This window comes from Theropithecus gelada, chromosome 11 (assembly GCF_003255815.1).
Source record: "Theropithecus gelada isolate Dixy chromosome 11, Tgel_1.0, whole genome shotgun sequence".
NCBI lineage: Eukaryota > Metazoa > Chordata > Mammalia > Primates > Cercopithecidae > Theropithecus > Theropithecus gelada.
In genome coordinates, this window is record NC_037679.1 from 68,197,405 (window position 1) to 68,223,592 (window position 26,188).

General features: G+C 43.8%; 1 protein-coding gene across 1 annotated transcript in view; it reads left to right on the forward strand.

The window, feature by feature from the left end:
• The window catches only part of ACACB (acetyl-CoA carboxylase beta), a 158,539-nt gene that overhangs the window by 57,341 nt on the left and 75,010 nt on the right, over nucleotides 1-26,188 (forward strand). Inside the window, exons 7-15 of the mRNA XM_025402909.1 lie at nucleotides 1,176-1,274; nucleotides 2,951-3,060; nucleotides 3,174-3,284; nucleotides 6,441-6,650; nucleotides 7,272-7,442; nucleotides 19,081-19,242; nucleotides 20,932-21,095; nucleotides 24,948-25,098; nucleotides 25,182-25,285. Of these exons, the coding sequence (XP_025258694.1) occupies nucleotides 1,176-1,274; nucleotides 2,951-3,060; nucleotides 3,174-3,284; nucleotides 6,441-6,650; nucleotides 7,272-7,442; nucleotides 19,081-19,242; nucleotides 20,932-21,095; nucleotides 24,948-25,098; nucleotides 25,182-25,285 (1,282 nt within the window). The remainder of the gene's footprint in view (nucleotides 1-1,175; nucleotides 1,275-2,950; nucleotides 3,061-3,173; nucleotides 3,285-6,440; nucleotides 6,651-7,271; nucleotides 7,443-19,080; nucleotides 19,243-20,931; nucleotides 21,096-24,947; nucleotides 25,099-25,181; nucleotides 25,286-26,188) is intronic.

Sequence of the window (26,188 nt, forward strand, 5' to 3'; positions counted from 1 at the left end):
GATAAAGCAAATGTGGTACATATATACCATGGAATACTACACAGCCATCAAAATGATATACTGAGATTATGTCTTTTGAGGGAACATGGATGGAGCTGGAGGCTGTTATCCTTAGCAAACTAACAGAAGAACAGAAAACCAAATATTACGTGTTCTCATTTATAAGTGGGAGCTAAATGATGAGAATACATGGACACAAAGAGGGGAACAGCAGACACTACTTGAGGGTGAAAGGCTGGAGGAGGGAGAAAAGCAGAAAAATAACTGTTGGGTACTAGGCTTAGTACCTGGGTGATGAAATAATCTGTACCACAAACCCCTGTGACATGAGTGTACGTGTGTAACAAATTTGCACATGTAATTATATCCATGTCCTTGTGTAGTTTAGGGGAATCATTTACTATCATGTAATACATCCCTGCTTCTCCTTAACTGTGGGTCTGAAAACAGTCTTGCCCAAATGTGAAGCAGCTCAGTGCGGATCAATACCTGATATTCACCTGAGGCGCAGCCGGGAGTCCCATGCCCATTGACGTTTTCTTTGTCTGTGGGCTCTGAGTACATATGGGCATCTGTCTTGTCTGACAGTCACCCAGGACTCTTATTATCAGTCTTAATTCCTCTGGAGGTTGATGATCCAGCCCACTGGACAAATCCAGCCCGTGGCTTGCTTTTGTAAATAAAGTTTTATTAAAACATGGTCGTGCTCATTCATTTATGTATTGCCTATGGCTGCTTTCACCCTACACTGGCAAAGTTGAGTCATTGTGACAGAGACCTGCAGGCTCACAAAACTGAAAGTATTTCCCATCTGGCTCTTTATAGAAAGAGTTTGCTAACCTATGGTCCGGCTCTTTGAGCTCCTAGCTTACCTCTTTGATCTAACTTTCTGCCTCCCCGCCAAAGTGTATTTTGTGTATGCCACTGTAGCCTAGGTTGTAACTCACAACAGGTTTACAATCCACATGTGTTGAAAGTTGACTGATGCAACAGCAGACTAACAGATTTTTTCCTTCCCTAACGTGAGGTTAAGCTCCTTGAGAGCTGGAACCAGAGAATTTTCTCTGTCATCTTCTCCTCACCTGGCCCCACCACCATGCACTCGGTCGGCACTCAGCCTCGAGGGTCTTGTGACTGACCAGATTCTGCTTCCCTTCTTGTCCCCAACTCCTCAGGCCCTCCCAGTGAGGCCATGTGGGCCTTAGGAGATAAGATCGCCTCCACCATTGTCGCCCAGACGCTGCAGGTCCCAACCCTGCCCTGGAGTGGAAGCGGTAAGGGACCCCGAGCTTCCCTCTAGGGGAGCTTCTCAGCCCAGTCTTGGTAATGTGAACAATCAGGGTGACAGAAGTATGCTTGTAACAATTCTTTCTGTTACAAATGTTACTTTTAGTTTTTAGTCACTAGCAAAATATTTTAAAATTTTAAGTTAGTGAACAAGTGGTACAATTTATTGTAGGCAATTTAGAAAATACAAGAGGTACAAAAAAGAAATGGAAATCATTCATAATCCTATGACCCAGTGTTGAACATATATTACACTGTGGGTGTCTACCTTTCCAACATTTTTCTTGGCATATTATTTAAAAAAAAAAAAAAAGACAAATCTTGGCCAGTGGCTCACGTCTGTAATCCCAGTGCTTTAAGAGGCTGAGGGAGAAGGATCACTTGAAGCCAGGAGTTCAAGACCAGCCTGGGCAACATAGCAAGACCCCATCTCTAGACAAAGTAAAAAAAAAAAAAAAAAATTACCTGGTTGTGGTGGGGCATGCCTGTAGTCCCAACTACTCAGGAGGCTGAGGCAGGAGGATGGCTTGAGCCTAGGAGGTTGAGGTTACAATGAACTATGATGGTACCACTGCACTCCAGCCTGGGTGATGAGACCCTGTCTTTAAAAGGAAACAACAACCCATCTTACATTTCCTAGTTTGTGACTTTTTTTTCCCCACTAATGAATATCTTTCTATGTAAAAAATATACTTTATACCATTTAAGATGCCTGCATAGGATTATTATGTCTTATGGATGTATCATAATTGACTTAATAGTCCTCATAGTTAAGTAATTTAGATTGTTTCCAATTTATTTTTTCTAATTTAAAAAATAAAGGAATGGAGCTTTGATAATCTTACAGCTAAATTTATGTGTGCATTTTAATAATTTTCTTAGGATAAATTCCTAACAGTGGAATTTCTAGGACAAATTAAAAAGTAAGACAGTCTCAGAAGTTTCCTATTAAATTTGATTTTTTTTTTCCCCTAAAAGTTGAATTTTAAATTTGGGATGGGAAATTTACTTTCAATTGTTAAATCTTTGCATGGTTTTGGGAAATAATTATTCACATATAAATGATTCCATAAGGTAGAATTGGGATTTTTTTTTGGATTTAGATTAATATGGCTGTTGTTGGTAGGCTCAGTCTGAGTGTCTTTCCTTTTTTGTTGTTTTGTTTTTGAGACAGGGTCTCACTCTGTCACCCAGGCTAGACTGTAGTGGTATGATCATGGCTCACTGCAGTCTTGACCTCCTGGGCTCAACTGATCCTCCTGCACCAGCCTCTCCAGTAGCTGGGGCTACAGGCCCATGCCACCATGCCTGGCTAATTATAAACATTTTTTTGTAAAGACAAGGTCTCACTATGTTGCCAGGGTTGGTCTTAAACTCCTGGGTTCAAGCGATCCCCCCACCTCAGCCTCCCAAAGTGCTGGGATTATAGGCATGAGCCACCGCGCCTGGCAGTTAGTTTCTTAAGCTTGATTTCTCATTCAAGGTTGGGTTAGTTCTTGAGGAAATGAAAAGCCATTGTGAGAAGCTGAAGGGAGTGTCTGTATTCCACTGGTCCAGAAGCCCAGGTCTAGCACTACGTCAGGAGGGAGAGGCCCTGTGGTTTCTGGGTTGTGTGTGTTTCTCCTGGATTTGGGAGGAATCAGCTTTCTTTGTGACTCTCCAGGCCTGACAGTGGAGTGGACAGAAGATGATCTGCAGCAGGGAAAAATAATCAGTGTCCCAGAAGATGTTTATGACCAGGGTTGTGTGAAAGACGTAGATGAGGGCTTGGAGGTAAATGCAGAGCCTGCGGGGGCCAGGGGGGCCGGAACCGAACTGCCTCTGTCCTGGTAGCGGTTGGCAACTGGCTAACCTCTAAAGAGGTCCGTTTGTCCCTTTGCATCCAGGCAGCAGAAAAAATTGGTTTTCCATTGATGATCAAAGCTTCTGAAGGTGGCGGAGGGAAGGGAATCCGGAAGGCTGAGAGTGCGGAGGACTTCCCGATCCTTTTCAGACAAGTGAGCAGTTCTTGCTGTGTCTTTTCGCATCTGTCTTTGGGAATTGTTTGTGGGCTGCCAGATTATTTCTCTTAGCGTTATTCTGTGATTGTCAAGAAGACATTTGTAGGAGCTGGATGTATTGTTGTATCGTATTTTGCAACAAATGTGTACATTTTTACTCAGAAAAGCCCATGGTTTTATGTTGATCTTGACAGCATCTTTTAGGTAGTTCAGGTCTATAAATCAGGGTATCTAGAAATTATTTCAGAGATACAGGATCAAAATAGCTGTTTGTGACAATTTTGGCCTATAGTGGAATGGCATATTTTATAAATTTTAGTACTCTTAGTATTTCTAATGTTTGTAGATGATCTATTTTATTTTATTTTTGAGACAGAGTCTCACTCTGTCATCCAGGCTGGAGTGCAGTGGCACGATCTCAGCTCACTGCAACCTCGGCCTCCCAGGTTCAAGTGATTCTAGTGCCTCAGCCTCCCGAGTAGCTGGGATTACAGGCGTGTGCCACCTCACCCAGCTCATTTTTGTCTTTTTAGTAGAGACAGAGTTTTACTATGTTGGCTGGAGTGGTCTCAAACTCTTGGCCTTGAGTGATCCGCCCACCTTGGCCTCCCAAAGTGCTGGGATTACAGGTGTGATCCACTGCGCCCTGCCTGATCAATTTTAACTGTAGGAACAAATGGCATATATACTTACTCGTAGCTAGTTTTCTTCTTTTAAAACCTTATGTCTGTTATTAGCAATGTTTAGAAAACATTTATACTGACAATCTTCCCATTCTTAAAGCTAACTATTTTAATATTTCTAGGTTTTCTTCTAGACCTTCTTCATATGTATATTTTAAAGAACTGTATTCAGTCTACACAAAATTTTGTTCTGCATTTAAAATATTTCAAATTGTAGATCATGAATATTATGTTATTCCAGCCCTGGCAATTATTTTGATGATTACTCAATATTTTATGTGTGGCACTAGCCTTATTTATGAAACCTTTCCTTTTTTGTTAAATGTTTAGCTTATTTCCACTTTGTTATTATGAATAATAATACTATAGTATAATATGATATTTAGTACTATAAATAACACTTAGCTATTTTTTTTCCTCTTCTGAATTTTTTTCTTGGATAAAGACTTGGGGAGAAAGACTTAGTTAAATAGCATGCACTTTACATGCACTTCCATTTTTCTTTTTTTTTTTTTTTTTGAGACAGAGTCTTGCTGTGTCGCCCAGGCTAGAGTGTGGTGGCATGATCTCTGCTCACTGCAAACTCCGCCTCCCGGGTTCACGCCATTCTCCTGCCTTAGCCTCCCGAGTAGCTGGGACTACAGGCGCCCGCCACCACGCCCAGCTAATTTTTTGTATGTTTAGTAGAGACAGGGTTTCACCATGTTAGCCAGGATGGTCTCGATCTTCTGACCTTGTGGTCCGCCCGCCTTGGCCTCCCAAATGACTGGGATTACAGGCGTGAGCCACTGCACCCAGCCTTTACATGTGCTTTCAAACGCATATCAGTACATTGCTTTCTAGGAGTTTTACTGATTATGCCACTCTTGGTATAATATGTGAGTGTCGTATAAAGCAGCAGTTTCACTACCACTGTATCTCTGTTGGAGTATACAGGTGTTTTCAGGATTTGGGTGGGGGGAAGAATTGATATTAAAAGGCAAGTTGAAGCAGCAGTACAAAAAATTCGTGTCTATCCTTCACCCAGTTTCACTCGTTAATATTTTTCATATAACTTTGCAACTAAGAGATTAACGTGGGCACTTTTCTGTTCAGTAAACTCCAGACTAGATTGAATTTCATCAGTTTTTGCACTAATGTCCCTTTCCTGTTGCAGGATTCATTCCTGGATTCCATACTGCATTAGAGGTCATACAGATTTTAAAGCTTTTTTGCTTTTTAAAAATAGACTTTATTTATTAGAGCAGTTTTAGGGTCACAGCAAAATGGAGCAGAAAGAATAGAGAGTTCCCACATACCCCAGGCCCTCATGTGCACACAGACCCCCAAGCTTTTTTATTTTACTTACATGAGTGCACTATGAATATGTTCGTCATGTAGAGAGTCAATCAAGTCAGCAATGTGTTAAGAATAAAAAAGGAAAACCCCTTTTCCCCCATCACCTTCCGACTTTCCTTTCTCAGATGTAACCACTGTTAGCAGCTGCCAGGGGGGTCTCCTTTCAGCACTGTCACTGTATATACTTTTACATAGACATTCAAACAGTTGTTTTATTTTTATTTTTTGCATGAGTTCATCCCATACATTATTGCAAATTACTTTTTTTAAACTTGTCTTAGAAATCATTGTGCGTGAATACTTTTCACATTGTCTTTAAGAATCTCTAGAAGACATGCCTATAAAACAATGCCTTTCAGCTCTTAACAGGATGAAGTAAGTTTGTCCTTAGATTCCAGCCAGGAGAGCTAGCTGAGAAAGTGCAGTAAGTGGAAGAAAAAGACAACCACAGATTAGTGTGTTTTGGTCCCATTTTCATTCAAAGAAACTTTCTCTGTATGTGTCGCTATATGCATAGAAGAAAGCCAGTTTGGACACCAAACTCTTAACAATATATTATCTTTAGGGGATGTGATTGTGGGGAGATTTTACCATTTCACAAAGTTTGACTTAAAAAGAGAATATGTTGCAGGTAGTGACTCTCTGGGGCTGGTGGTGCAGATGATAAGGGAATTTGCCAAGACAATTGTAGGTAAAGAAAGGCAGATTTATTGGAGGAAGTATGAAAATATGTTGCAAGATTGCAACAGGCAGCACAGCCGAGAAGGGGCTGTCTGCAAAGAGGCAAGGGCTGGTGGGAGGTTTTATAGGGTGGTGCTGGAGGAGGGGCTATGAGGTTGTTATGTCCTGGGGTTGTTTGTGATTAGTCATCTCTTAAAGCAGTCGTTCATTGTTCTTTCCCACCTGGGGCCGTCCGCCTCCTGGGGCCCCTTTCTCATTATTACTTACTGTGGAGTCAGGACTCCACAGAATATTATATCTTTGAGACAACAAAAGTAAAAGATCAGCAGAGTCCTGGATGAGTACCCTAAACACATCACTGCCTTTGTTTTATGTTCTCTCCTGAGAACTTCCAGAAGCTTCCAGAGCTGGTTTCCCCATGAAGATCAGGCTGCTCTGCTTCCCCCGACAGGTACAGAGTGAGATCCCAGGCTCGCCCATCTTTCTCATGAAGCTGGCCCAGCACGCCCGTCACCTGGAAGTTCAGATCCTCGCCGACCAGTATGGGAATGCTGTGTCTCTGTTTGGTCGCGACTGCTCCATCCAGCGGCGGCATCAGAAGATTGTTGAGGAAGCACCGGCCACCATCGCCCCGCTGGCCATATTCGAGTTCATGGAGCAGGTACACTTCTTAGAGCCCAGGGGTCAGCTTCAGAGAGAGCCGTCTCAGCTCAGAGTCAGGAAGAACTTTCTACGGTCAGTGTGGCCGGATGGTGGCATGGGTGCCTAACAGGAGGGAGGAGGGCCCATTCCAGAGGTGATTTCAGCATCATACAGGTTTATTGGATTAGCCGGTCTGTGAACTCCCCAAATATTTCTTTTCTTTTTTGAGACAGAGTCTCACTGTGTTGCCCAGGCTGGAGTGCAGTGGTGCGATGATAGTTCACATCAGCCTGTAACTCCTGGGCTCAAGTGATCCTCCCACCTCAGCCTCCCGAGTAGCTGGGACTACAGGAATATGTCGCCATGTCTGGCTAATTTAAAAAAAATTGTTTTTTGTAGAGACAGAGTCTTGCTATGTTGCCCAGGCTGGCCTTGAACTCGTGGCCTCAAGTGATCCTCCCGTCTTGGCCTCCTTAAGTTCTAGGGTGACAGGCATGAGCCACCACACCTGGCCAGTCCCAAAATATTTCACACATAGCAGGTGCTGAGTCTGCATTTGGTGAAGGAACTGGTAGTCACCATTTACAGTTCCCTGAAAAGACCTCTGGAACGCCCTTGGCCTCTTTCTGTTTCTTCACAGTGTGCCGTCCGCCTGGCCAAGACCGTGGGCTATGTGAGTGCAGGGACAGTGGAATACCTCTACAGCCAGGACGGCAGCTTCCACTTCTTGGAGCTGAATCCTCGCTTGCAGGTGGAACATCCCTGCACGGAAATGATCGCTGATGTCAATCTGCCGGCTGCCCAGCTACAGGTGAGAAAACGGGTTTAGGGCCTTGGGACTTCTCCGCCCTGGGTCGGGGGTTCATGTGCTGCTCCCATTAGTCCATCGCGCCCATCTCTTGGCTGACTGTCCCAGGGGAATGACTGGCCAAAGAGCACTTTGAGAAATCTGTAAAAGCTACAGTTCTCCCTGGGAAAATATCTTTTATACAATTTCAGGCATCCATAGACCTAGAGAAATGTTTCTTAACCTTTTTATCATTATCACTCCCTGCAAAGATCCTTTGGACACATTTTATATCCTAATCCCTGTCTTGTGAAATTTTAATATCACAGATATACCACATATCTGTTTGGATATTGTAGATGTATCTGTGCTTTATTCATGAAAAGAGTGAGTTTTTTCACTCCCAAGAACAAATATTTGTCTCTTCAGAGGCAGTATCACCCCTGTTAAGAATATGTGACCCAGAGTTACAAACTCTTGGGTTAAAGGGAACTCTAAATTTTTTTTTATTTTTAATTTTCATGGGTATATAGTAAGTATATATATTTACAGGGTGCAAGAGATTTTTGTTTTTGTTTTTGTTTTTGTTTTTTTGAGATGGAGTCTTGCTCTGTCGCCCAGGCTAGAGTGCAATGGCACAATCTCAGCTCACTGCAGCCTCCGCCTCCCAGGCATGCAATGTGTAATAATCACATCAGAGTAAATGGGTATCCATCCCCCTCCAGCATTTATCCTTTCTTTGTGTTATGGTGTTATGAATATTCCAATTATACTCTTTTAATTTTAAAATGTACAATAAATTATTGTTGACTGTAGTCACCCTGTTGTGCTATATCAAATACTAGGCCGTATTCATTCTATTAATCACTACATTTTTGCGCCCATTAACCATCCTCGTCTTCCATGCCCCTCTCTCTTCCTTTCCAGCCTCTGGTAGCCATCATTCTACTCTCTGTGTCTGTGAGTTCCGTTGTTTTAATTTTTAGCTCCCACAAATGAGTGAGAACATGCAAAGTTTGTTTTTCTGTGCCTGGCTCATTTCATTTAACATAATGTTCTCCAGTTCCATCTGTGTTGTCGCAAATGATGGTCTCATTCTTTTTTCATGTCTGAATAGTATTCCATTGTGTGAAGGTACCACATTATCTTTTTTCTTTCTTTCTTGTTTTTGAGATGGAGTCTCGCTCTGTTGCCCAGGCTGGAGTGTAGTGGTGCGATCTCAGCTCACTGCAACCTCCACCTCCTGTGTTCAAGCAATTATCCTGCATCAGCCTCCCTAGTAGTTGGGACTACAGGTGCACACCACCATGCCCAGCTAATTTTTGCATTTTTGGTAGAGATGGGGTTTCACCATATTGGCCAGGCTGGTCTCAAATTCCTGACCTCAGATGATCAGCCTCCCAAAGTGCTGGGATTACAGGCATGAGCCACTGTGCCCAGCCTGTACCACATTTTCTTTATCCAATCATCTGTTGATGGACATTTAGGTTGATTCCAAATCTTGGCTATTGTGAATAGTGCTACAATAAACATGGAAGTACAGATATCTCTTCAATATACTGATTTCCTTTCTTTTCAGTATATATTTAGCAGTAGGATTGCTAGATTGTTTGATAGTTCTACCTCTAGTTTTTTTTATTATTATTATTATACTTTAAGTTCTAGGGTACATGTGCACAACACGCAGGTTTGTTACATATGTATACATGTGCCATGTTGGTGTCCTGTACCCATTAACTCATCATTTACATTAGGTATATCTCCTAATGCTATCCCTCCCCCCTGTCCCCTCCCCACAATAGGCCCTGGTGTGTGATGTTCCCCTTCCTGTGTCCAAGTGATCTCATTGTTCAGTTCTCACCTATGAGTGAGAACATGCGGTGTTTGGTTTTCTGTTCTTGTGATAGTTTGCTGAGAATGATGGTTTCCAGCTGCATCTATGTCCCTACAAAGGACACAAACTCATCCTTTTTTATGGCTGCTTAGTATTCCATGGTGTATATGTGCCACATTTTCTTAATCCAGTCTGTCATTGATGGACATTTGGGTTGATTCCAAGTCTTTGCTATTGTGAATAGTGCCGCATTAAACATACATGTGCATGTGTCTTTACAGCAGCATGATTTATAATCCTTTGGGTATATACCCAGTAATGAGATGGCTGGATCAAATGGTATTTCTAGTTCTAGATCCTTGAGGAATCACCACACTGTTTTCCACAATGGTTGAACTAGTTTACAGTCCCAACAGTGTAAAATTGTTCCTATTTCTCCACATCCTCTCCAGCACCTGTTGTTTCCTGATTTTTTAATGATCGCCATTCTAACTGGTGTGAGATGGTATCTCATTGTGGTTTTGATTTGCATTTCTCTGATGGCGAGTGATGATGAGCATTTTTTCATGTGTCTGTTGGCTGTATGAATGTCTTCTTTTGAGAAGTGTCTGTTCATATCCTTTGCCCACTTTTTGATGGGGTTGTTTGCTTTTTTCTTGTAAATTTGTTTGAGTTCTTTGTAGGTTCTAGATATTAGCCCTTTGTCAGATGAGTAGATTGCAAAAATTTTCTCCCATTCTGTAGGTTGTCTGTTCACTCTGATGGTAGTTTCTTTTGCTGTGCGGAAGCTCTTTAGTTTAATTAGATCCCATTTGTCAATTTTGGCTTTTGTTGCTGTTGCTTTCGGTGTTTTAGACATGAAGTCCTTGCCCATGCCTATGTCCTGAATGGTATTACCTAGGTTTTCTTCTAGGGTTTTTATGGTTTTAGGTCTAACATTTAAGTCTCTAACCCATCTTGAATTAATTTTTGTATAAGGAGTAAGGAAAGGATCCAGTTTCAGCTTTCTACTTATGGCTAGCCAATTTTCCCAGCACCATTTATTAAATAGGGAATCCTTTCCCCATTTCTTGTTTTTGTCAGGTTTGTCAAAGATCAGATAGCTGTAGATGTGTGGTATTATTTCTGAGGGCTCTGTTCTGTTCCATTGGTCTATGTCTCTGTTTTGGTACCAGTACCATGCTGTTTTGGTTACTGTAGCCTTGTAGTATAGTTTGAAGTCAGGTAGTATGATGCCTCCAGCTTTGTTCTTTTGGCTTAGGATTGTCTTGGCAATGTGGGTCTTTTTTGGTTTCATATGAACTTTAAAGCAGTTTTTTCCAATTCTGTGAAGAAAGTCATTGGTAGCTTAATGGGGATGGCATTGAATCTATAAATTACCTTGGGCAGTATGGCCATTTTCACAATATTGATTCTTCCTATCCATGAGCATGGTATGTTCTTCCATTTGTTTGTGTCCTCTTTTATTTCACTGAGCAGTGGTTTGTAGTTCTCCTAGAAGAGTCCTTTACATCCCTTGTAAGTTGGATTCCTAGGTGTTTTATTCCCTTTGAAGATATTGTGAATGGGAGTTCATTCATGATTTGGCCCTCTGTTTGTCTGTTACTGGTGTATAAGAATGCTTGTGATTTTTGCACATTGATTTTTTGTCCTGAGACTTTGCTGAAGTTGCTTATCAGCTTAAGGAGATTTTGGGCTGAGACAATGGGGTTTTCTAAATATACAATGATGTCATCTGCAAACAGGGACAATTTGACTTCTTCTTTTCCTAACTGAATACCTTTATTCCTTTCTGTTGCCTGATTGCCCTAGCCAGAACTTCCAACACTATGTTGAATAGGAGTGGTGAGAGAGGGCATCCCTGTCTTGTGCCAGTTTTCAAAGGGAATGCTTCCAGTTTTTGCCCATTCCGTATGATATTGGCAGTGGGTTTGTCATAAATAGCTCTTATTATTTTGAGATACATTCCATCAATACCAAATTTATTGAGAGTTTTTAGCATGAAGGGCTGTTGAATTTTGTCAAAGGCCTTTTCTGCATCTATTGAGATAATCATGTGGTTTTTGGCTTTGGTTCTGTTTATAAGCTGGATTACGTTTATTGATTTGCATATGTTGAACCAGCCTTGCATCCCAGGGATGAAGCCCACTTGATCATGGTGGATAAGCTTTTTGATGTGCTGCTGGATTCGGTTTGCCAGTATTTTATTGAAGATTTTTGCATTGATGTTCATCAGGGATATTGGTCTAAAATTCTCTTTTTTTGTTGTGTCTCTGCCAGGCTTTGGTATCAGAATGATGTTGGCCTCATAAAATGAGTTAGGGAGGATTCCCTCTTTTTCTATTGATTGGAATAGTTTCAGAAGGAATGGTACCAGCTCCTCCTTGTACCTCCGGTAGAATTCGGCTGTGAATCTGTCTGGTCCTCGACTTTTTTTGGTTGGTAGGCTATTAATTATTGCCTCAATTTCAGAGCCTGCTATTGGTCTATTCAGGGATTCAACTTCTTCCTGGTTTAGTCTTGGGAGAGTGTAAGTGTCCAGGAAATTATCATTTCTTCTAGGTTTTCTAGTTTATTTGCGTAGAAGTATTTATAGTATTCTCTGATGGTAGTTTGTATTTATGTGGGGTTGGTGGTGATATCCCCTTTATCATTTTTTATTGCGTCTATTTGATTCTTCTCTCTTTTCTTCTTTATTAGTCTTGCTAGCGGTCTATCACTTTTGTTGATCTTTTCAAAAAACCAACTCCTGGATTCATTGATTTTTTGGAGGGTTTTTTGTGTCTCTATCTCCTTCAGTTCTGCTCTGATCTTAGTTATTTCTTGCCTTCTGCTAGCTTTTGAATGTGTTTGCTCTTGCTTCTCTAGTTCTTTTAATTGTGATGTTAGGATGTCAATTTTAGATCTTTCCTGCTTTCTCTTGTGGGCATTTAGTGCTATAAATTTCCCTCTACACACTGCTTTAAATGTGTCCCAGAGATTCTGGTGTGTTGTATCTTTGTTCTCATTGGTTTCAATGAACATCTTTATTTCTGCCTTCATTTCGTTATGTACCCAGTAGTCATTCAGGAGCAAGTTGTTCAGTTTCCATGTAGTTGAGCCATTTTGATTGAGTTTCTTAGTCCTGAGTTCTAGTTTGATTGCACTGTGGTCTGAGAGACGGTTTGTTATAATTTTTGTTCTTTACATTTGCTGAAGAGTGCTTTACTTCCAACTATGTGGTCAGTTTTGGAATAAGTGCGATGTGGTGCTGAGAAGAATGTACATTCTGTTGATTTGGGGTGGAGAGTTCTGTAGATGTCTATTAGGTCTGCTTGGTACAGAGTTGAGTTCAATTCCTGGATATTGTTGTTAACTTTCTGTCTCGTTGATCTGTCTAATGTTGACAGTGGGGTGTTAAAGTCTCCCGTTATTATTGTATGGGAGTCTAAATCTCTTTGTAAGTCTCTAAGGACTTACTTTGTGAATCTGGGTGCTCCTGTATTGGGTGCATATATATTTAGGATAGTTACTTCTTCCTGATGAATGGATCCCTTTACCGTTATGTAATGGCCTTCTTTGTCTCTTTTGATCTTTGATGGTTTGAAGTCTGTTTTATCAGAGACTAGGACTGCAACCCCTGCTTTTTTTTGTTTTCCATTTGCTTGGTAGATCTTCCTCCATCCCTTTATTTTGAGCCTTTGTGTGTCTCTGCATGTGAGATGGGTCTCCTGAATACAGCAAACTGATGGGTCTTGACTCTTTATCCAATTTGCCAGTCTGTGTCTTTTAATTGGACCATTTAGTCCATTTACATTTAAGGTTAATATTGTTATGTGTGAACTTGATACTGTCATTATGATATTAGTCAGTTATTTTGCTTGTTAGTTGATGCAGTTTCTTCCTAGCATCGATGGACTTTACATTTTGGCATGTTTTTGCAATGGCTGGTACCGGTTGTTCCTTTCCATGTTTAGTGCTTCCTTCAGGATCTCTTGTAGGGCAGGCCTGGTGGTGACAAAATCTCTAAGCATTTGCTTGTCTGTAAAGGATTTTATTTCTCCTTCACTTATGAAACTTAGTTTGGCTGGATATGAAATTCTGGGTTGAAAATTTTTTCTTTAAGAATGTTGAATATTGGCCCCCACTCTTTTCTCGCTTGTAGAGTTTCTGCCAAGAGATCTGCTGTTAGTCTGATGAGCTTCCCTTTGTAGGTAACCCGACCTTACTCTCTGGCTGCCCTTAACATTTTTTCTTTCATTTCAACTTTGGTGAATCTGACAATTATGTGTCTTGGAGTTTCTCTTCTCGAGGAGTATCTTTGTGGCGTTCTCTGTATTTCCTGAATTTGAATGTTGGCCTGCCTTACTAGGTTGGGGAAGTTCTCCTGGATGATATCCTGCAGAGTATTTTCCAACTTGGTTCCATTTTCCCCGTCACTTTCAGGCACACCAATCAGATGTAGATTTGGTCTTTTCACATAATCCCATATTTCTTGGAGGCTTTGTTCATTTCTTTTTACTCTTTTTCCTCTACATTTCTCTTCTTGCTTCATTTCATTCATTTGATCTTCAATCACTGATAATCTTTCTACCAGTTGATCGAGTCAGTTACTGAAGCTTGTGCATTTGTCACATAGTTCTCATATCATGGTTTTCATCTCTATCAGTTCTTTTAAGGTCTTCTCTGCATTGATTATTCTAGTTATCCATTCATCCATTCTTTTTTCAAGGTTTTTAGTTTCTTTGCACTGGTTACGTAGTTCCTCCTTTAGCTCTGAGAAGTTCGATTGACTGAAGCCTTCTTCTCTGAACTCGTCAAAGTCATTCTCCGTCCAACTTTGTTCCGTTGCTGGCGATGAGCTGCATTTCTTTGGAGGGGGAGATGTGCTCTGATTTTTTGAATTTCCAGCTTTTCTGCACTGCTTTTTCCCCATCTTTGTGGTTTTGTCTGCCTTTGGTCTTTGATGATGGTGACATACTGATGGGGTTTTGGTGTGGGTGTCCTTTCTGTTTGTTAGTTTTCCTTCTAACAGTCAGGACCCTCAGCTGTAGGTCTGCTGGAGATTGCTTGAGGTCCACTCCAGACCCTGTTTGCCTGGGTATCAGCAGCGGAGGCTGCAGAATATTGCTGAACAGCGAGTGCTGCTATCTGATTCTTGCTCTGAAAGCGCCATCTCAGGTGTACCCCACCGTGTGAGCTGTGAGGTGTCAGTCTGCACCTAGTGGGGGATGTCTCCCAGTTAGGCTACTCAGGGGTTGGGGACCCACTTGAGCAGGCAGTCTGTCCGTTCTCAGATCTCAACCTCCGTGCTGGGAGAACCACTGCTCTCTTCAAAGCTGTCGGACGGGGACTTTTACATCTGCAGAGGTTTCTGCTGGTTTTTGTTTAGCTATGCCCTGTCCCCAGAGGTGGAGTCTACAGAGGCAGGCAGGCCTCCTTGAGCTGCGGTGGGCTGCACCCAATTCGAGCTTCCTGGCAGCTTTGTTTATCTACTTAAGCCTCAGCAATGGCGGGCACCCCTCCCCAGCCTCCCTGCCACCTTGCAGTTAGATCTCAGACTGCTGTGCTAGCAATGAGGGAGGCTCTGTGGGTGTGGGACCCTTTGGGCCAGGTGTGGGATATAATCTCCTGGTGTGCCGTTTGCTAAGACCCTTGGTAAAGCGCAGTATTAGGGTGGGAGTTACCCGATTTTCCAGGTGTTGTGTGTCTCAATTTCCCTTGGCTAGGAAAAGGAATTCCCTTCCCCCTTGCGCTTCCCAGGTGAGGCGGTGCCTCGCCCTGCTTCAGCTCTCGCTGGTCGGGCTGTAACCGTGGACCAGCATCAGCTGTCTGACACGCCCCAGTGAAATGAATCCGGTACCTCAGTTGAAAATGAAGAAATCACCCGTCTTCTGTGTCACTAATGCTGGGAGCTGGAGGCTGGAGCTGTTCCTATTCGGCCATCTTGGGCACCCGTCTACTTTTAGTTTTTTTGAGGAACCTCCATATTGTCTTCCATAGTGGTTGTACTAATTTTGAGTTCTACCAACAGTGTATGAGGGGCCCCTTTTCTCCACGTCCTTGCTAGCATTTCTTTTTTTTTCTTTTCTTTCTTTCTTTCTTTTCTTTTTTTTTCTTTTTTGAGACTGAGTCTTGCTCTGTCACCCAGGCTGGAGTGCAGTGGCGTGATCTCGGCTCACTGCAACTTCCACTTCACAGGTTCAGGCAATTCTCCTGCCTCAGCCTCCTGAGTATCTGGGACTATAGGCGCACGCCATGACGCTCAGCTAATTTTTGTATTTTTAGTAGAGACGGGATTTCACCATGTTAGCCAGGATAGTCTTGATCTCCTGACCTCGTGATCCACCCGCCTCGGCCTCCCAAGGTGCTGGGATTACAGGCTTGAGCCACCATGCCTGGCCGCTAGCATTTCTTATTGCCTGTCTTTTGGATAAAAGCCATTCTAACTGGAGTGAGACGATGTCTCATTGTAGTTTTGATTTGCATTTCTCTGATGTTCAATGATGTTGAGTGCCTTTTCATATGCCTGTTTGCCATTCGTATGTCTTCTTTTGGGAAATGTCTATTCAGATATTTTGTCTATTTTTAGTGGGATTCATTAGACTTTTTCCTACTGAGTTGTTTTAGCTTCTTTTTTGTTTTTGAGACAGAACCTTGCTCTGCTGCCCAGGCTGGAATGCAGTGGCATGATCATGGGTCACTGCAGTCTTGACCTCCTGGGCTCAAGTGATTCTCCCACATCAGCCTCCTGAGTAGCTGAGACTACAGGTGTACACCACCATGCCCAGCTGACTTTTAAAAATTTTTTGTAGAGATAAGGTCTCGCTATGTTGTCTAGGCTGGTCTCAAACTCTTGGGTTCAAGCAACTCTCCCACCTCAGCCTCCCAAAGTGCTGGTGTTACAGGTATGAGTCACCCTGCTCATCCTTGAGGTGCTTATGTATTCTGGTTATTAATCCCTTGTCAGGTGGATAGTTTGCAAATATTTTATCCCATGCTGTGGGTTGTCTCTTCCCTTTGTTGATTGTTTCCTTTGCTGTGCAAAAGTTTCTTAACTTGATTTGATCCCGTTTGTTCCTTTTTTGCTTTAGTTGTCTGTGCCTTTGGGGTATTACTCAATAAATTTTTGCCCAGACTGACATTCCCAAGAGTTCCCCGAATGTTTTCTTCTAGTAGTTTCATAATTTGAGGTCTTAGATTTAAGTCTTTAGTTCAGTTTGATTTGAAGAATTTGATTCTTCATTTATGATTCGGCATATGGATATCCAGTTTTCCCAGCGCCATTTATTGAAGAGACTTTTTTCCCACTGCATGTTCTTTGCAAGTTTGTCAAAAATGAGTTCACTGTAGATGTATGGATTTGTTTCTGGGTTCTCTATTCTGTCCTATTGGTCTATGTGTTTGTTTTTATGTCAGTGCCACCCTGTTTTGGTTACTGTAGCTCTGTAGTATAACTCCTAGTCAGGTAATTTGATTCCTCCAGTGTTTGTTCTTTTTATTCAGGATGGTATTGGCTATTCTGGGTCTTTTGTGTTTCCATATAAATTTTAGGATTTTTTGTTTTTCTATTTCTGTAAAGAATGTCATTGGTATTTTGATAGGGATTGCATTGAATCTATAGATTGCTTCGGGTAATACAACAATTTTAACAATACTGATTCTACCAAACCATGAACATGGAATGTCTTTCCATTTTTTTGTGTTCTCTTCAATGTCTTACATCAATGTTTTATGCTTTTTATTATCGAGACCTTTTACTTCTTTGGTTAAGTTTATTCCAGGGATTTTATTTTATTTGTAGCTATCCTAAATGGAATTACTTTCTTGATTTTTTTTTCCAGATCGTTCGCTCTTGGCATATAGAAATGCTACTGATTTTTATATGTTGATTTTGTATCCTGTAGATTTACTGAATTTTTTTTTTTTATCAATTTGAATAGTTTTTTGGTGGATTCTTTGGGTTTTTCCAATTTTAAGATCATATCATCTGTAAACAAGGATAATTGGACTTCTTCCTTTCCAATTTGGATGTCCTTTATTTCTTCTCTCAATTTTTTTATTGTTTTCTTCCTTCCTTCTTTCTTCCCATAATGGGATCTCATTATATTGCCCAGGCTGGTCTTCCTCCCTTCCTCTTTTTCTTCCTTCCACAGAATTGAAAAAAAATTTCTCTATTTTTTTTAGTTTGAAAGATTTCAAAAAAGTTGCAAGAATGATACAATTAACACCCATACACCCTGCATGTAGATCCATCAGTTGCCACATTTGCTTTGCCTCTCTTCTGTCTGTTTGTATAATTTTAGGGGGCTCAATCTTTTTTTTTTTTTTTTTTTTTTTTGAGATGGAGTCTCTCTCTGTCACCCAGGCTGGAGTGCAGTGGTGCGATCTTGGCTCACTACAACCTCCACCTCCCAGGTTCAAGTGATTCTTCTGCCTCAGTCTCCCGAGTAGCTGGGATTATAGGTGCATGCCACCACACCCAGCTAATTTTTGTATTTTTAGTAGAGGCAGGGCTTCACCATGTTGGCCAGGCTGGTCTCAAACTCCTGACCTCAATTGATCAGCCCACCTCGGCCTCCCAAAATGCTGGGATTACAGGTGTGTGTCATTGTGCCTGGCCATGGGCTAAATCTTTTGAGCAATGGTTTGAGTGAAACTTCGTAACATATGGCGTCTGAATACTTCATTCTAAGGGCCCCCTAGAACAAGAACATTCTGGTCCAATACCCTAGTGCAGTTATGACACTTGAGAAATATAGCATTGATACCACATCTATATCTAACATATACTATTCACATTAAATATTTTCCCTGTTGTTCCAATAATGTCTCTTTATGGCTGTTTTTTGTTTGTCTCTTAAATCCAGGATCCAGCCCAGGGTGACATATTCCATTTTATTTTCATGTGTCTTTAATCTCTTTAATCTGAAAGCATTCCATAGTCTTTTTTCATCCTTGACATTGGCATTAATTTTTTTTTTTTTTTTTTTTGTGATGGAGTCTTGCTCTGTCACTCAGGCTGGAGTGCAGTGGTACAATCATGACTCACTATGGCTTCAACCTCCCACACTTGAGTAATCCTCCCTCCTCAGCCTCCTGAGTAGCTGGGACCACAAGTGCAAGTCAGCATGCCCGGCTAATGTTTTATTAATTTTTTCTGTAGAGATGGGGTCTCATTATGTTGCCCAGACTGGTCTCCAACTCCTAGGCTCGAGCGATCTGCCTGCTTCGGCCTCCCAAAGTGCTGGGATTACAGGCATGAACACTGGCTTTTTTGAGGAGCTCAGGCAGAATGTCCCTCACTGTGGATTTCTCTGATGTTTCTTCCTTGTTCAATTCCTGCTACACATTTTGGCAGAATGCTACACAGGTGTTGTGTCCTTAATACATCCCATCATGAAGCATGTTAACTCTGATCATTTGGTTAAGCTGGTTCCATAATTGTCTATTTTTTACCAATTCTTCATGTCCAGTTTCATCTTTGGGTGCCCTTTACAAAAACCTCCTTTAACTCTACAGCCAACATGGTTACTTCTCACCTTCCCTAGCTGTAAAAGTCTAGTGCGTGTATTACTTAATGCATGTATTTTCTTGTGTGATGTCCTTTCATAAATATTTTTCCTTTTCCCAAATGTACTATTTGCTCCACCATGAAAGATTCATGCCTTACGGCTTTTTCTTTCTTTGGCTTTCTGGCCACAGTAGAGCACCATGTTGTCTATAGAGTAGTGTCTGTATATCCTAAATCATTGACTGAACCTCTATTGCATCTACCACTGTGCCTGGTGTTTTGGGGCCGTGTTCTGGTAGGGCTGACAGTCTGTGGGTTGGATCTCTTGATTTTAGATCGCCATGGGCGTGCCACTGCACCGGCTGAAGGATATCCGGCTTCTGTACGGAGAGTCGCCATGGGGAGTGACTCCCATTTCTTTCGAAACCCCGTCAAACCCTCCCCTCGCCCGAGGTCACGTCATTGCCGCCAGAATCACCAGTGAAAACCCAGATGAGGCAAGTTATGCGGGCCCCTGTGTTTCCACCATCTCAGATCTCCCAGCATGTGGGGACGCTGGATGTTGGCCTGAGAAGAGACACCCATAAGCTATCCAGGCATCTCAGTTTACAAATGGGGAAACTGAGGCATGGGAAGGGACATGCCGTGGTTTATTGGATTATTGGATTTATTGGATTTTTATTTATTTTTATTCTTGTTTTTGTGAGATGAAGTCTCACTCTGTCACCCAGGCTGGAGTGCAGTGATGTGATCTTGGCTCACTACGACCTCCGCCTCCCAGGTTCAAGCGATTCTCCTGCTTCAGCCTCCCAAGTAGCTGGGATTACAGGTGCCCGCCACAATGCCCGGCTAATTTTTCTATTTTTAGTAGAGACGGGGTTTCACCATATTGGCCAGGCTTGTCTCGAACTCCTGACTTCAAGTGATTCTCCCGCCTCGGCCTCCAAAGTGTTGGGATTACAGGCATGAGCCACTGCACCCGGCTGGATTTATTGGATTTTTGGATTACTGCCAGGCTCTGGGCCGAGCCTTCCCGTGTCTCAGTGCTCACTTATAGGAACTCCTGCTGCTGGACAGTGTCACTCCACATTACAGGCAAAGAGCCTGGGGTAACTTGCTTCCTGTCTCTCGTCTGGGACCTGCTGAGACCCGTCAGTAGATTCCAAAAGCCATGCCTATCTTTGGGACAAGCAGCCAGGTTTAGAACCCTAGTCCTTGGATTTCTGGCCCCGTGTGCTTTTTTTGCCACAGTATAAAGTCTGGCTCATTGTAGACAGTCCCTTTGTGACTTGGTCTTACTTGGGTCTTAAAAAACAAACCAACTGGCATCCCTTACAGTTTACGTGCATAGCAACCATTGATTATCACAGGACTCATCAATCTACTACAACTTAATGGCTTAATTATTACACTCAGGAACCTGGGGGTAAGAGAGGGTACACCTCCACCCCTTTTAATTAAATAATTTTAAGCTAGGGTAGCTGCATTTGTTTGGGGTTCTTGGCTATGAACCAAACACCGACTCTGGTGGACATGCAAAAGGGGAATTTTTTGGAGGGATGATGGCTAGTTCCCACATTCCTGGGAGGATGGAGGACCAGGTATGGTAACAGCCCAGGCACTTGGGTCTCTCCATCTCTCACCTCTACATACCTCTCCCAGAAACCTTCATCCCTTAGTTCAGGAGCCCTAATCCCAGTGACAGGTGCCATGTCCACCCACTCTTACCAAAATTGTACTCAGAGGGAGATAGGCCATTCCCCCAGAGGGGATCAGGTGTGTGTTGGCAGCAGCCTGGCCGATGGGGTGAGGTAGACCAGGATGGAGGGAGGGAGGGAGGAAGGGGTAGAAAAGGAAGGAGGGAAGGGGGAAGTGAGGAAGGAAGAAGGGAGAATGGGAAGGAGGAAGGGAGGAGAGAGGAAAGGAAGGAAATACTGATGAAATGGCCCCTTCCCAGCAGCAAGGGCCCTGCCAGGGACGCCCTAGATTTCTTCACCTGCAGAGGTGAATATAAAAAGTTTAAATAAAAGTGAAGACAGGTTAGATTTCCAATTCTGGATAATGAAAACCTATGCTAAGCTTTTGGTTAGGGTAGGGGTTCTTGGGTTTTCCCAGGACTGAATTCTGATGAAAATATATCTGGAGTAATGATTTCTTCCATTTTGCGTTTTCTGTCTGGACTCCAGGGGTTTAAGCCGAGCTCTGGGACTGTCCAGGAACTGAATTTCCGCAGCAGCAAGAACGTGTGGGGTTACTTCAGTGTGGCTGCTACTGGAGGCCTGCATGAGTTTGCGGATTCCCAGTTTGGGCACTGCTTCTCCTGGGGAGAGAACCGGGAAGAGGCCATTTCGTCAGTATCTCTCTCCCTCCCTCCCTCCCTCCCTCCCTCCCTTCCTTCCTTCCTTCCTTCCTTCCTTCCCTCCCTCCCTCCCTCCCTCCCTCCCAGCCTCTCTCCCTTCTTTCTTCCTTCCTTCCCTTCCATTGTCTTCCTTCCTTCCTCCCCTCTTCTCCCCCCCCCCCGTCTTCCTGTCTTCTTTCTTCCTCCCTTCCTCCCTCCTTCCTTCTTTTCCTCCCTTCTCTGCTTTCCTCCCCCTCCCTTTCTTCCTCGGTCTTTCCTTCCTTCCTTCTTTCCTTCCCTTCCCACTTCCTCCTTTTCCCAATTCCTTCCTTTAAGAAACTAAAAGGTCCCCTGGGGCTTCAGATACAGTTGCATTTGAGGAGACCCAGAAAAGTAAATCACAGGGTAGGCCCCATTTTAAATACCCTGTGCTTGAAGTTCAAGGTCAAAGCCTGCCCTTTTCCTTTATTGAAGATCCACAGAGTAAAATGAGTGCACCATGTCATTTGGTCTTGAGCTTATAAGAGGTCTAGCTTGAAGGAGATCTAAAGATCGTTCAAGGAGTACCCAAAGTTTAAAAGGTGCTAAGTACTATAGCTGAAGAAAGGGGGAGGGAAACTCCTTTACGTTTAAACCTTATCGGTAGTTCCCTAATTGGTTGTATTTCATGTGGAAGACTAAATTTTAAGGAGTGTGTCCTGCTGTGAACCACCCACCACCCTGAGGCCTGTGACAGCAGCCCCATGTCCCCAGCTCAGCCAAGTCCTCCCAGGCTTGTGATAGTTTCTGCAGAGCTGAGAAGCCCACATTGACAGAGGGACCCCCAAATTCTGACACACCACATCCGACACTTGCCCTGACTTGACATGGGTGTGGAAAGGTAGAAAACTAGTTTACTTTGTAATTAAAGGTTTTTGTGTGGGTAAATAACTGCCCTTCGGAGTGAAAAAATCCCAAAGGCCTTAGCATTAAAATCTGGCCTGGGGCACTTAGCCATGAATTGAATTGAGTTGGGCAGTTTTGATGATCAGGCTTTCTTTGCCAGCTTAGAATAATTAATTTTATTATCATGCTTAGTGAAAAATTGAGATCTTTGAAGTTTATGGAAAATTGCAGCAAAAAGGGCTTAATAGGATGCGGGAGACAGGTCAGCCAACCCAGACCCCTCCGAGTGAAGTGACCTGTGGCTTGTCACATGCTACGAGTGGATCAACTGCAACTTCAACAGAACTCATAGGCAGAAATTCCAGCTTTTCTTATTGCTCTTAGTGAGAGTCCAGCAGGGAGATCAGCTCTCCTGGTTTTCCTGGCACTGGTTTCTCAGGCTGAAGGACTTCTCAGTGCTAAAATGGGGACTGCCCCGAGGAAACTAGGACAAGCCACGCACCCGTGAGGCCAGCGGGTTAACTCAGACCCGGCTTCCAGACCCACAGCTAACTCATGGCCTGTGGATACCCTTGTTTGACCTCACTGGGTCTTCATTTTCTCACCCCCAAAATGGGGTCATCAGTGTCCTTCCCTGTTACCTGCTGACAGCACACAGGATGCTGCAAGACATGAAAACTTTCTCGGCTAGGCATAGTGGCTCATGCCTGTAATCCCAGCAGTTTCGGAGGCCACGGCGGATCACTTGAAGCCAGGAGTTTACGACCAGCCTGGCCAACAGGACGAAACCCTGTCTCTACTAAAAATACAAAAATTAGCGGGGCGTCCTGGTGGCTGCCTGTAATATCAGCTATTCAGGAGGCTGAGGCAGGAGAATTGCTTGAACCTGGGAGGTGGAGGTTGCAGTGAGCTGAGATCATGCCATTTCACACCAGCCTGGGCAACAAAAGTGAAACTCCGTCTCAAAAAAAAAAGGGGGGGGCTCGGTGGCTCACGCGTGTAATCCCAGCACTAAGTTCGAGACCATCCTGGGCAACAAGAGTGAAACCCCATCTCTACTAAAAATATAACAATTAGCCAGGCATGGTGGTGGGCGCCTGTAATCCCAGCTACTTGGGAGGCTGAGGCAGGAGAATCACTTGAACGTGGGAGGCAGGGGTTGTAGTGAGCTGAGATTGTGCCACTGCACTCCAACCTGGGTGACAGAGTGAGACTCCGTCTCAAAAGAGAAAGAAAGAAAGCTTTCTCTCCCAGAAGAAGAGGTATTCAGATACCTGCCCACACTCACCGTGAATCCATAGGGAGGAGAGGTTTAGCCATTTGTGGTTTTTTTTTCAGATGGAGTTTCGCTCTTGTTGTCCAGGCTGGAGTGCAATGCCACAATCTTGGCTCACCGCAACCTTGCCTCCCGGGTTCAAGCAATTCACCTGCCTCAGCTTCCCAAGTAGCTGAGATTACAGGCATGCACCACCACGCCCGGCTAATTTTGTATTTTTAGTAGAGATGGGGTTTCTCCATGTTGGTCAGGCTGGTCTTGAACACCCGACCTTAGGTGATCCGCCCACCTTGGCCTCCCAAAGTGCTGGGATTACAGGCGTGAGCCACCACGCCCAGCCTGAGGTTTAGCCATTTGAACTGGTGCGCTTGGAGATTGGAGGCTATGTGTTGGGGAGAGGCAGCCATGGGGCCCACCAGGCCCCTGAGCCGGGTGACAGTGCCATCCATCTGCAGGTGCACCCCACATACACAGGTGGAACAGCTGTGTGGATGGTGAGAGGGTGGCACCAGCTCTGGGGACAGGAGGAGATTGGAATAGGTCAAGGGAGAGACAGAGGCAGTGACCAATTTTCCCTCTGTCTTTTCTTCTTTTAAGAGATGGTGTCTCACTGTGTTGCCCAGGCTAGAATGCAGTGGTGTGATCATAGCTCACTGCAGCCCCAAACTCCTGGGCTCAAGTGATCTTCCCCCTTCAGCCTCCTGAGTAGCTGGGAATACAGTCACATACCACCAAGCTTGGCTGATTTAAAAAACTTCTTTTTTTTTTTTTTTTTTTTTGACGGAGTCTCGCTCTGATTTAAAAAACTTCTTTGTAGAGATAGGGTCTCACTATTTTTCCCAGGCTGGTCTTGAACTCCTCGCTTCAAGCAGTCCTCCCGCCTCAGACTCCCAAAAGTACTGGGATTATAGGCGTGAACCACCATGGCTGGCCGGTTCTCTGTCTACTAATCATTAACTATTATAGTCAATAATGATAACAATGGTAACTAATCACGTTCATTGTAGTTAACATTTATTGACCAGTGGCCATGTACATTACATGGGTTGTCTCCTTTCAATTCGGAAACACCCTTCTGAAGTCAGGGCTGTTTCCCCATTTTCCTTAGGAGGAAAGTGAGGCCCAGAGCTCCCAAGTCACTTGGCCAAGATTACCCAGGCAGTAAACCGTGGTGCTGAATCAATGTACTGGCTGTGTCAGTCAGAGCCTTCTCTTAACTCCTGTGCTTTTCTTTTCTCTTTCCTTTCCTTTCCTTTTTTTTCTCCTCTCCTCTCCTCTCTTTTCTTTTCTTTTCTTTTTTTTTCTTTTCTTTCTTTTCTTTCTTGAGACAGAGTCTCGCTCTGTCACCCAGGTGGGAGTGCAGTGGCGATCTCAGCTCACTGCAACATCTGCCTCCCAGGTTCAAGCGATTCTCCTGCCTCAGCCTCCTGAGTAGCTGGGATTACAGGTGTGCTCCACCATGCTGAGCTAATTTTTGTGTATTTGGTAGAAATGGGGTTTCACCATGTTGGCCAGGCTGGTCTCGAACTCCTGACCTCAAGTGATACACCTACCTCAACCTCCCAAAGTGCTGGGATTACAGGCGTGAGCCACCACACCTGGCCACTCCTGTGCTTTTCTAGTTCTCTGAACCACATGATTGCAGCAACTCTGTTGATGTATGCATGAATTTGGAGAATGATCCATGTGCCTTTCCCTTCAAGGAACATGGTGGTGGCTTTGAAGGAACTGTCCATCCGAGGTGACTTTAGGACCACCGTGGAATACCTCATTAACCTCCTGGAGACCGAGAGCTTCCAGAACAATGACATCGACACCGGGTGGTTGGACTACCTCATTGCTGAGAAAGTGCAGGTGGAGAGTGAGCTGCCTGTGTCTCCCCTCTGGATGGCCGAGACCTCAGCTTCCTGAGGATACTGAAGTACATTCTCTCCTAGGCGGAGAAACCGGATATCATGCTTGGGGTGGTATGCGGGGCCTTGAACGTGGCCGATGCGATGTTCAGAACGTGCATGACAGATTTCTTACACTGCCTGGAAAGGTAGGGCCTGTGGCAGTTCCCTTCTGCTTTTGTGATATGTGTTAGCAGCTTAGGAGGCAGAACCTGTCTCCTTTATTTGTGTGGCCAGTTAGTCACCAGGCAATTGGTGAGTCTCTCCTCCGGTCTTGCCTCGGGGAAATTCCTCTGCGGATCAACCTAGGCCACCCTCAAAGAGGCCGTGGGTCAGGGAATGGGATTCTCGAGGCCAGGGTGGCAGTCAGTGTACAGACTGTTGTGTACAGATCCATGCTGACTTGTGTAAGGTACATCATAATAGTCAGGAGTTCTGAGTTCAAGGAGGTGGATTTAGGAAGCAAAGTGGCTGAAAGGTCATCTCTACAAATGGGTGCATTCCCAGACCCTCACCTGAATCAGAGGGTCATCATAAAATGGACCAGAATGGAAAGCAACTAGGCGATCTCTGTTAGGATAGGCCGGGGTTTCTTAGCCTCAGCACTTTAACGTTTTGTGCTGGATCATTTTTTGTTTGGGAGCCTGTCCTTTGCATCATAGGATGTTAGCAGCATTCCTGGCCTCTCCCTACTAAATGCCAGGAGCAGCCCTTCCCTCTGAGCCATGACAATCAAATACATCTCCAGACATTGCCCAATGTCCCAGGGTTAGGAGCAGAATAATCATCCCCAGTGAATAACTACTGCAAGAGGCAAAGGAACTATCAAGAAGAAAGTAAAAGGACTTTTTTTTTTTTTTTTTTTTTAGAGGGGTTTCTTTTATTCCAGGCTGTCACCCAGGCTAGAGTGCAGTGGTGTGATCACGGCTCACTGCAGCCTCGACTTCCTGGGCTCCAGTGATCCTCCCACCTCAGCCTCCCAAGTAGTTGGGGCCACCAGTGCATGCCATCATGCCTGGCCAATTTTTTAAATTTTCTGTATGGATGGGATC